Genomic DNA, 12,707 nt, shown 5'->3' on the forward strand with positions numbered 1-12,707 from the left:
AAAGGTATTATATCAGTGAATTTCCTAATCTCTCAGTGCGTTGCAGTGTTTTAACAGAACACAAAAATGCAGTGTCAAGCACTCTATTGCAAGGACTCCAACTACAAAATTTAAATATATTTTTCCATAAACGAAAGACTATTGTTTTCATTGTGATACTTTAGGCAATCTAACATTCTTTCCTTTCAGTTCTCATATTTCATGTACAAGTGCCAAAATGGAACTACTGCATCATTTGTGTACCTCAAAATTCTGTTTTCTGTCATGCTTAAAAATACGACTTCATTATAGGGATAGATAAGAGATGTGCTAAGAAGAAAAATACTACCAAATAAAATGTAACCGTAAATGGAAAGTGATTAGTAATGATAGTCTTACAATTTTTTCATAATTCAATTTATATTTAAAATGCAGTTTGCTTAAATTAATATATTTACTAGTCCTGGACTAAAAATTACTTTAAAAATAAAAGTCATTCTAACAATTAAGGTGTATTTCATTAAGATGTGTTTTCAGCTTGTAATTTCAGGAATTTGTTATTTCATTGCTGAGCATTTTGAAAGCATTTTCAATTGTTTGATTTTTTTTTTTTTTTTCCCCCTTTGCTGTCAATGCAGCTATCCTGGGCTGCTGGTGGTCCCTCAGTCTGTCCAGGACAGCAGCCTGCAGAGAGTGGCTCGCTGCTACCGCCACAACCGCCTGCCCGTTGTCTGCTGGAAGAACACTAAAAACAGCACTCTGCTCCTCAGGTCTGGGGGCTTCCATGGCAAAAGTGTGGTGGGCCTCTTCAAATCCCAGAACACACACCCCACGGGTGAGTTGGTGCAGCCAGGCTCTCTGCAGGAGGAATGTCACGTGGAAATGTTGATTTTGCCAGAGGAAAATCAGGGATTCGATTGAGTCAGAAGTCTCAGGGGACAAGTGGTTATCTGGCATTATTAGTTACTGTGTGTCAAAATCCTCAATGGTATGAAAGCAGTTCAAAAAATGTGAGTGAATAATTTGAACAGAGATTGGACCAGCACAATCAGAACAGTTTTTCAGAAGGGTATAATATTAGGGTAACATTAATTTTGGAAATAACATTTGTTGACTTCCATCATTCACATGCAGTGTTTAGGATACTTCTGACTGCCTGGATTTCCATCTCATGCTAATAGCTTTTTCAGAGTTAACTTTATGCCAAGAATGAGTCAGTATTTTCTTTAATCAAACTGATAGTTGTTTAGAAATTATTCCAGAATTAGGCCATAATTTTTCTTTTTGGAGGAAAAGGAAATGTGAGGTCAAATTGAAGTACCAGAAACTCATTAAGGTATCAAAGAGATTCTTATGTCCTGTTTATGTTTGCATTTCTCCCCAGTAATGGCTAAAATGCAACTAAAAGTTTGACTCTATTGAAGTGTGTGCTATAGAATTTTTCAAAACCTATAAGAAGCATACTGTGCACTTATGTACAAGTGCCATAAAAGTAATTGGAAAGTTATGGTTTAAATATTTTTGCATAGTCCTCCATATTTTTTCCTTCACAGAATGCCTTTATGAAAACCATGTTTTTCTTACTTTTAAGAGCAATTTTATCAGACATGTTGAGGTTTTGTGTGTATCAAATGCACCTTTAAAATCTCATTATTTCAAAGATATTAGAAAAATGTGTTTAATGTTAGTGTCTGGACTGACTATTAAGGCTAATCTGTGAATCACTAATTATCTGCTGAGTATTCATTGCTATAACATTGATTGAATATATCTCTTCAGTGTTTTGTGGGAGCATTTTTTAGTTGGAGTGATGAGCAATGAAGGCAATGAACTGAAATTGATATAACATGCTTTTGTTGAAAGGGTTAATAAAGTGAATCAGTGAAGTACCACCAATAGTTGACACAGCAGCTGCCAAAGCTAATGGCTACACCAGTTTGTCCACATCCTTATGGTGTGAATCCCAGGCATGGCAATTCAAGTGTTTGTCTTCAACTGATTTAATATTGATTGTCCTGGCTGAAATACAGATGAGGCATCTTTAACCTGGTACAAATAGAGAATAAATTGAAAAAAAATCTGCAGGACTAATCTCAAAATTATGTAAAGACAAATACTTTGATGTCTTCTGTACTACTTTTCTGATTATTTCTTTTCTTAATTTTATATAAAGGCTATATATTGCCTTTTATATTGCCACATGTCCACCAGAATATTATGGAGTAGATAAACAGATTGACAATAACTGTGTCTGACAGGTACTTGCTTCTGGAGTTACTGCTCCTTTAAAAGTGTGAATAAAATGGAGACTTGCCTCAGGAAGGAAAATGGAGAATATTTCTAGGGTGTTTATCTTACTCTTAATGAAGTTGAAGCTTGTTGAAAAAAAAACTGATCAACAAAGGTAGTTGTACACATCTGCCTCAACAGGAGTTGTGTGCAGTGAAGGAAAGTCTCTAATGAAAAAGGCATTGTGAAGCAAACTAAGAGGACAAAGATAATCTGAAGTTAAATTCGAGTTGACAAATTCATTCTTTCCTAAATAGGAGTAGATTTTTATTGGTCAGTTCTGGATTGATACAGAGAAACAAGGAGGGCCTGCTGGAACTTAGTGAACATTTTTGTGATTTCCTGTTACGTGCTGTATTACGCAAGTTTTCAGAGCATAGTTGGAGGTCAATGTGTTATATAAGAAGTACAGAACATATTTTTAGGGAAATTATGCACAGTACTTAATTTCTGTGTGGAACCAAACTGCATGTGTAACAGAATTTTATTTTCTAACGTCTGTCCAAAAAAAAAAAAGAATTATTAACAGATGTTCAGATATGAAATGGAGAGTATATAGGTCTTTTGAAATGGTCCTTTGAAACTTGCAAGTTGATTTCTGAATTACTTTAACCTCTCTGGGAATTTTGTTGCAGATCACTGTTGTTCTAAATAAGACATTCTACACCTACATTAGCACTTATTGGTCAGCTACCCTATGGAAAGAACATTTGTGTTTCTTGGATGTAGTAACACTATCCAAGAGAACAGTTATCTTGGTTCAGGCTGAATTATTGATTGTATTAGGACTTATAAGATAAAGATGGAGCAACCTGTGACCGGGCACATAAAGCACATATTAGCATTGCAGGACTAAGCAATGCATTTCTTTCCTGAGATGGAACCAAAAATAAGTGGGATAATAGTGCTACCAGGATCTCCATTCCCCATCTTTTGGTTAAATCCATGTTGCTGTGGTGACCTTCACATGTGATACAGCACTTGAAAGGTGGTGGTTTCATGGGAATCCCAGTTCACCTGTGCTGGTAGGGGGCAATGCTTTGAGTCACCTCTGTTTGCTGCTGTGATGGGATGAGTTGTGGGAAGGATGAAGGGGCAAATTTTCCATCTCTAAATCATCACAAGGACATTTTTGCCCTCAGTCTTTAATTCTGGTTTGTGCTTGGTTCAATGACAGACTTTGATGTAAGTCAAGCTGTTTTCTGAAACACACACAATATTCTTCACAAGATAAACCTTTGTAAGTGCAAGTGGTGTAGACATTATCCTTTCATTTAGACAGCTCATTTCTTTTAAATTAACTAAATTGTTAAGACCTAAATTGACTTTTTATAGTATTATTTCAAGGGCTAGGGGACCCAGAGGTCATTCCAGTAGATTTCAGGATGTGTAAATCCTGCTCAGGAGTAGAAGAGAAAATAATGTTCCTGCTCAGGCTTTTTCCACTTGGTCAGAAAGAAACAGCGTGATGTGTCCTGCAGTAAACATCATCACTTCCTAATTGTACTTTCAATTCAGATACTGACTTCTATTTTGAAATTTCTTTTGCCACCTCCAACTAATTAGCTCACTGTCTGTTAGTCTCCAGCATAGAATCTGATTGGATCATCATTGGAGAAAACTGTTTACAAATTACCATTGTGTTTTGTCAAAATGTGCTCAAATTCTTTGTCTCTTATTCCAAATGTTGGCTCTTGTGAGCAAGATAGCAAGTCCTGGTTTAAGCAGCTATGAAACTTTTGCCCTGTAGTAAGTCCAAAGATGGCTGCAATAAACTGGAATGCCAAAAATTTTGTTTGGTATTTGAAAAAATATAAACTGACTCATTGATACTGAACACTATTTTGTCATCATGCTATGGCCCAGGACCTGAGCTTCATCTCCTTTCCTTAGGTCCTTGCACCTGGATACAATGGGTGGAGGTTATGGTTGGGATCCCACAATTATTTGGATTATTTATTTTTCTTATTTTTGAGGGTTTTGTGTTTTGTTAATGGTTTCTTAACTTTTTTAATGGGCACTGAATCCCAAAGAACCTCCAAGTACAGGTAAGTAACCTTTCTTTCCTGGAATGAGGAAGAGCTGATTGAGTATGGTTTTAACTTACTTTTGTAAAAGAAACAGTTCTGTCTGTTCTCTGCACATTTTGCTGACAGTAGCACAAACTTAGAAATGTTACTTTTTGTTTGGAGAGTGAAGGGAAAGCTGCATGGTCATAACTCAGTTTTGCTAATGACATAATGGCTAGTGATGAATGTTTTAAGTAATGACCATGAGGTAGAAGTTTCAGAAGTTCAGCTTTGTGTGGAATGCAAGGGAACCTTGCTGGATCCTGCTGTGCAGCCAGGTGATGAACAGCTTGTCATCAAAGGAGATGAACCTTTGACAGACAAACTAGGACATTTTCAATACTCTGCTTTACACAGTAAGCCTTTTATTCAGTGTATTTACAAATTGTGTTTTTCTTTTTTAATGCATTCCATTCTCCTTGTGACTCTAGCTCCCACTTCTCTAGAATCTTCAAGCAGTATAGAGCAGGAGAAATACCTTCAAGCCTTGCTGAATGTGATATCCGTCCACTGCAAAAGGAATGGCAGTAATACCCTCACTGTCAGCCCAACCATTGCTCTGTCTCCAGGTAAAATTGCTTTGTACAGAGCTTTTCTCTGGCTCAGCTGAGTGACTTTGCTCTGATTTGCTGCTAGTTCAGTGTTCCATATGAATTCTGTTGTTTCATTATTGTCAGGCTTTCCAGGTAGCCTGTTCACTCTTAGTTTCAGTGAATATGTTTCTCTGTGTAAAGGAGGCTTATAATATTTCCTGAAATATTTTCAATATTAATCTGGCAGTAAAGTCTTTTATAACTAATGAAGTATAAACTGCATATTGAGTAAAAGACTACCAGATTTTAAAGGATGCAAAATCTGCTCTATTATATATAATGAGGCAGAATCTGCTCTGTTTTATATAATGAGAAAGTATGAGGTTGCAAGATCAGAAGAGATGACACAGTTTAGCTCCAGCAGCAGTAGAAGGCATAGAGGCCTCTTTATGCTTTACATACTCATAATGGGTTTCTACTAATGTAATTTCCAAATAGAGCTCTTTTTGCAGTGAAAACTCCTTCAAAATACACTATTTGAGTTATGGCTAGGTGGAGCCATGAAGAAATTAATCCATGTTTTATTTCAGTTATTTTATGAAACCTGGTGAGGTTTAGGTGAAGGTAACCCCAACATGTCAGGAAGGACTGTGTGACTTGAAATTGTGTCTGTCTTGTCCTACTCAGTTGTAATTGGCCTAATACTGCCAAACAGTGGCTTTTTTTGTAAAGTAACACCATCCCAAAGTGTGTGTGCTTTGCTTCATTTATTGTAAAATATGTTGATTGCTTAGCTGTATCTAACACCTCCATACTGTTGCCAATGTACACATTTGTGCTAAAAACTAAATCTAAAGTACAAAATTGGCAAGAATTAGCTGTATTGGGTGAAAAAGGGCATTTTATCAGTCATTTTAAGTATTAGTCTGGTTAACACTGTAGCTTTTTTAATCTTCTATTCTTTTTTTGGCTGACTTTAGGCACTGAAACGAGGGCTTCAAGAATGTCCACTGTGTTTAAGCAGGTAGTGCCAGGACATTTGGATGTAAATCTATCCAATAGCTTTGCTCGAGGAGGTTAGTAAGACTAGCTCAAAGTCTATTGTTTGAAGTAATAAATGATGAAAACTGTTAGTGAAATAAAAATAATTGTACTCATTATTGATTGGTTGCTCTGTGAAACAACAAAACAGAAATTAGTTTGGCCTCAGTCCACAATATTATCTAATTTCTGTTCAAGTCCTTTACTTTCCATTGAAATTTGGTTGGTTTCAGGTTGGAATTAGTGAAAAATTAAGCACTCAGGGATTATGTTTCTAAATAATTTGGGATTTATCCATATTTTTAATTTTTCTATGTATGGCCTGAAAATGCATATTTTATATAAGAATTTTATAGACTTTAGAATCTGCAATTATAAATCATTCCAATATGTGTCTGAAGCTTTGCTGATGCTTCATAATATTGCAAGTAATCTGTGAATAATTTTACTCTAAGTAGTGGGGAGTTACATGGCCAGGTGTAGTAGGTAGGGATATAAAGTCCATTTTTTGGAACCAGTTATTCCTAGACACAGGAGCTCATCAATGCCATTTCTACAATAACATTTCTTTCTGTTAGGGGGATTCCATCTACTTCTACACTTCTAGTCTGATGAAGTTATGATTTCTTTTTTTTTATGTGCAACATAAATTAGTGCACCAAATTTCTTAAATATAGGTTTGCTACAATAGGGATGAATCCATTCCATGAAAGAGAGCATTTTATATTTGACTTATTACCTTTCAGCCACGAAGGCTCCTTTGACAGATATTTCTAAGCATATAAATGCTGTTTTTCTTCTCTTTAGATACTTTTAGCATCTGAAATTAGATTTACATTGACCTGCTGAGGTCCATTGCAACCTAAATCTTCTTGTGGGATACAAGACCTACAGCTCATATGAGGAAGGATAAAAATATTTTGTAGAGAAAAACTTCCAGAAGAGGTGGGATGGGATTATGGAAATGAAGGAAGGAATAACAGAGAGGGAGGGAGAAAAGAAAATGCTCAGGGATGTATAGGGAAGTGATGTGAGAATTGTAGCAGAAGAGAAGAGAGGAAGGGCAGGAGAGGACATGGGAGCACCAAAGACTGGGGAATTTTCATTAATCATAGGAATTCTGTGCATTTGCGTTAATCATGGGAAATGCATCTTTCTTATCTAAGAGTTTAGTTTATGTTCTGTGCTGACTGTGTTGTTGCTGTGCTGTAGCTGGAGATGGATAAAGCTGGTGAGGTGGCTGAAGAGAGCAGGAGGAAGTGGTGGCTGCAGCTGCTGGGTAAATGGTGCTGTGCCCAGCCTGGCTGAGCCCTGCAGCACTGGCAGTGCTGGTGGCTGCCAGCACAGCTTTGGTTCTGCTCCATCCCCTTGTGCAGCACAAAAGCAGCAACAGCCCCGTGGTGCTGAGGGGCTGCAGATGAGTCAGGGAGAGCTCTCTGGTTGCTGGGTGGAAGTTGTCTTTTGAAGATGAAGGGGTTACTGAAATAACTGCTGCTGGTTTCTAGGATTAGAGTTTGTGGTAGATGTGATGGGATGAGTTTGTTGCTACTCAAAGAAGAAAAAAAGGAGCCTAAAGGCAGCATGAGGTCACAGACATGTTGTTTTATTGGACATTGGAATCCCTTGGCTGAATTTCAGCAGTAAGCAGGAGGGCAGGGAAGTTATCTTGTGTCTTGCTGGATCTCTGCCACACCTGCCCTGTGTATCTGAAAGGTGTCTGCTCACAGTTCAGCAGGACACAGGAGGACCTTGCTGAAACATGAGAATGTTTGACAAGTACAGTGGGAGCCCTGGGGAAAGTGAGAAGTTGACAGGAGAAGAGGGAACAGAGAAAGGGAATATCTCCCTGGAGAGAAGTAAACACTAGGGTTTTTTTAGATTAACTGTCACAATTCTTTTAAAAGAAATTAAAAAATACACAGAGTATATAAAATATCTAAAATCTCTAAAATTGTTCTCAAATCCATTATCACAAAGTTCCTCACTACTTTTTCTCAGCTAGACATATTTCATATGTGAAGCAGCAAGTAGCTATGGATTATACACTGTGCAAAATACAATAGCAGTGGTTTTGTGGTTTGGATTCTGGACCACTCTTTCCTTTCCTTGTGTTTATTATCACACATACCAAGGCTCAAAAGCCAGGTTCAGCTAAGATACACCAGTAGAAAATTACATTTTCTATTTTTTTTTGTGCCAGACAATGTAATACATATAATTTAAAAATATAAGTTAGAATGTATGTTCCAGTGTGTGAACAGTAGTTCTAGTTTTTTAAAACCATCATTGTTCTGAACACTCATCAGTTGTTCTGAATATTTGTGTCTGTGTCAAGTATGATTTTTTTACTTTATCTGGAACATTGTCACGAAGCATCTGCCCAAAGCTCAGTCAACTTGGTTTTGATCTGAAATATTTGGTCAAATACTTATGTTTCATAATATATTTTCATTCCTTGACCTGTTTTTGGTTGATACTTTTCATGAGATTTGTAAGTTCACTCAAAAGCCATAGCTTTTCCTCTTCCTTCCTTTGTAAGTATAATGTGGTTCTGCAGAGTAGCACTTCTTACTTGGAATTGCTGTGTAATTTAGCAGAGTAAGAAATTTCCTCAGTATGTTTTGCCACTATTGGAGAAATACTAGGAAATTTATAATTTAAAAATTACACAGACCCAGCTCAGAGAATTATTTCCAAAGCAGGAAACATTAACATTTTGAGTATGATTTAATAGAATATTTTTATTAAAAGGACTCAGTTATGTTGTTGTGGGTTTTGAGCCAAAGATAAATGCACTGATAAACACATAAGGCTCCCACAGAAAGTGATGATTTTTGCAAGGGGAGAGAAGATCTCTTTCTGTGGTAGATATTGCATGTTTTCTAAATTATATACTTGTACACAGGCTTTTAAAAATGATTGTAGGTATATAGAACTAATATCTTGCATTCTGCTTTAATTTTGAGGTCCATCAAATTCTACACCTAATGTCCCTAGACTAAACCAGCTTTTTATAACAGGCATTAATGTTGGGATTTTTAATTAAACTAACTTTCAGCTGGATAGAAACTTCCAATAAATTATTCAACAGAATGATTTAATCATTGTTTCCTTTGGTATTATAATTATGGAAAAACACGTGGTGGCTTTGCAACATGTCTGAAGCTATTGCAATGACAATGGAAATTATTCCTGTTTGATAAATGGATAGCTCCTTCCCATTTTATATTGGTTTTGTGGCTTGATTGATGTTTTGTCTTGTGATGCCTGAGATTCGTGCTGTCTGATAAATCACGTGCTATAAAGAAATGCAATATATACCAGATCTTTGGAAATTAATAAGTAACCCTTTTCTTCTCTCCTGCAATGTGTTTCGCTGCAATGTGCATTCCATTCCTCCTCCTTCTGTCTTAACTGTTATCTGCCAGTGCTTGGGTACAGAGATAAATGTTTCACTCATTCAAATTCCAAATCAGCAACTAAGGAACGAGTCCACCAAGGTACTGTATTCTGTGTCCTGAAAGCCCATTCTTTTCTACCATCTTCTGCTACAATGTCTTAATTCATCCTAAAGTGATACTGACAGAAAGCCTTGTTTCTGCATTAGCAAAATTTTGGGGGTTTTAGCTCAGTGTTGTGGATTTAGGTTTTGGAGGTTTTTCGCCCATGGTATGCGCAGTGTCAGTGATGTAACACAGAGTGATATGTACAAAATTTTCTGTGTGAAAAATTTAAATAGCCAAAAATCAGTTCTGGAAAAGAGTTTAGTGTCCCTACTGCTTTATTAAAATAGCTATTGTCTAGTCAATTAATTTCTTTCCATAGTTATTATTAATGTTAATGAACAGGGGAAAATTGATTACTGTCAAATCAGAAAGTCATAATAATACAGTAATACATAAGATACTACTAACAAAAATAAAGTACTCAGCAAAAGTACAATAGAAACATAATTGTGCCTTTTAATCACTGCTGTCCATGCTGGTAAACATGTTCATCTGCATGTATTTGTAGCCAGTTTTGTTGCTTTTGATGTGCCACGAGTGCAGATGATGGGTGCATTTGTGAAATGCTCCGAAGTGTCGCTGTGTATTTTGGTACTCTTCAGCTCTGGGGACAGCAGTTTGTGTTGGAGCTGGCATTTTTCATACCAAATGAATGAGAACTTCTTTCTCTTATTAAGTGTTTGCTGTGATTTCTGCTTGCTAAAGTCTCTATTATTTCACATGTAGTAGCTGAGGCGTGGAATAAAAGTTTGTACTAAACACACTCCTTTACTACTTGAGGTGTTTTATACAAGTGGCTGGCTGTGAAGTGGGAGCTTTTGAGAGGTGTTGCTGCCCAGAACTCCTTGCCAGCCACTCTCAGTTGCTGCAGTTCATCTCCTCACATCTCAGACTAGCAGCCAGACAGGCAGACAAGCTAAGCTGTACAGACAAGTCCCTGTTGAGAGTTACTGTACAGAATTACTTTTTAATAGAAACACAATCCTGCTTCTAAAAAAAAAGAATAAAATTATTTTGCTGGTTGAGCTATCTCAGTGGAATTTACTGTTATCTGCATCTTTTTTCTTCTGTGCAAGAAATGTTAACTATGCACATTGTTGGATTTTCCTGAAGAGGGGTGGGTGTTGGTCCTATGGTATCTAAATTTCTAATACTGTGAGGTATTTCTGGTGCCTCTTTTGGATATCTTGCTTCACAGATTTATGGATGAGAGTCTCTTCTGATAATCTGATTTACTGCATATTGGGATAAAGAATTTCACACTGCCATTTGGACGCCAAATTTAGTGTACTTTAAGGGATTTGATTTTCAAGTAGTGCTATTCATGCTCTGAGAATCCAATACCTTTCACATGCCTCACATTGCACACACAAAAACAATCTCACAAAATCCTGGTTATTAATTGAGGTACAAGAAACAGGAAGATATTTACCGCTTGCCTTTTCTTTTGGCACTAAACAGGCCTTGGCAGTCTGATTTTAAAAATCAGATGAAAAATCGCTGCTCTCTTATGTTAAAATCACCAAAACTTACTCGAGCAGGATGAGATGAGAGCATGGCTGTGTGCTGTAGGAGTTTCCCCCTGGCAGTGCCAATGGAGCAGCAGCAGCAAGGTGTGCAGGGTGCAGTGCTGCAGGGATGCCATTCAAGGATTGCTGCTTGCCCATCCCACTGCACTTCATGTTGTTGCCAGCTTTGGGATTTCTGCACTTCCCTGATTTCTGTCCCTGTAGAATTTTCATTTGCATGCCCTTACATGGACATTGCTACTTGCAAATTGTGATTTATTTATCACTGTGTTACTGATATCACAGCAACTCTTTTCTCTGCAGTAGGAAGTAGAGTTAGATGAGAGTCTGAGGTTAAACAACAATGGTCTTGACAATTTTTGTTACAAATCTACTTCTTTCCAGTACATGCTGTTAATTATGTCCTGTGAGGGATGCATGTGACACATTTAAGCATATGTCTCAGTAATTATGGTCTCCAGTGCCTCACACAAAGTGTTTTTTTAAATATTCTTCATCCTTATGAAGGTGTATGGGCGAGTCTTCGTTCAAGCAACCGATTTATCAACACTCAGACGCCATTCATTGATGTTGGTGCCAGGCTTGCAGGGAAGGATAACCCCCCTCCCTACAGCAGCAGCTCCTTCCTGCAAAGTCAGCTGCTGAGAAGACAAGCAGCCCTCTATATATTTGGAGAAAAATCTCAGTTACGGGTAATGCCGGTTTCATTTTTTTCATGTGCAATGTAGTTTGTATGTGGTTGAGTTTAATTATTCTCACGTTGTTGCAAACAGTAAATGATACTTAAGATAACATGGAAATATGTTATGAAGGCAACAGAAATGTTGTTAGCTGGGGGAGCAATTAAAAGAGAAGGAAACCTTCGATACTGTGGGCAGCACTGAACTCACATAAAGCCAAATTGATGAGAATAAGGCCAGCCCAGAACTCCTGATTTGATTACATGGAGAGGACCATGATGTCTACAGTTTTGTACATATTAGTTGATAGATTTTAATGTTTTAGATGCAATTGTTTGAAAAACTACTAATTCTTAGTAGTTTTACTTGTTTTCTGAAAATGTTTTCAGATTTTTTTTCAATCTCTGCATTCTAAGATTAAGAAAACAGAGTTTTTTTCTACTTTCTTATTCAAAATGTGAAGATACATAAAATAGTAATGTATTTTTTGAAATACAAAAGGTCCAAAACCCATTATTGTAGTAGGAAAACACATCACTATCCATTTTTTTCTGAAATTATGTTATATCAGAAGGTGGAGGAGACATGCTCTACCAGAATAATGCATCAATTACATAGATTTAAATTACTATATTCCACTAATAATGACTGTTTCTATTTATTTGATTTCTTAATGAATGATAAGTGAAGAGTTCAGTCATGCATCTACAGCTGTGTAGCAGAAACTATTGCTTTATTCTGCTAAATATCACATCACTTAAACTGATGAGGCAAACAGAACATAAAATATTTTGAAGAAATGGTGCTGCTTTCCTCAGTTGCTTTTGCCATGCATTATTACAACTTGCCATTGTTGAGTTATTGAATTTATTTTTGAACCATGCCAAATATAAACAGAATTAAAACCAGGCTTTCACTTTCCTACATTTTCGATTGGCATTCTTTGAAGGAGCTTAATGAAGATTATTTGCAGGCCAAGTTTAATTCAATGAAAGCAATTTCTGAAGAAAACTCAAAAAGTTTGGCATGAACATCTTCAGTGATGCTTCATACATGAGAATTGTTTTTCCTAATAATCTTC

General features: G+C 36.7%; 1 protein-coding gene across 1 annotated transcript in view; it reads left to right on the forward strand.

Annotated features, from left to right (window-relative positions):
* Window positions 1-12,707, forward strand: part of SBF2 (SET binding factor 2) — a 232,692-nt gene that overhangs the window by 196,012 nt on the left and 23,973 nt on the right. The window contains 4 exon segments of the mRNA XM_053980067.1: window positions 618-814; window positions 4,769-4,906; window positions 5,851-5,946; window positions 11,454-11,638. Of these exon segments, the coding sequence (XP_053836042.1) occupies window positions 618-814; window positions 4,769-4,906; window positions 5,851-5,946; window positions 11,454-11,638 (616 nt within the window).

This window comes from Vidua macroura, chromosome 6 (assembly GCF_024509145.1).
Source record: "Vidua macroura isolate BioBank_ID:100142 chromosome 6, ASM2450914v1, whole genome shotgun sequence".
Lineage (NCBI taxonomy): Eukaryota > Metazoa > Chordata > Aves > Passeriformes > Viduidae > Vidua > Vidua macroura.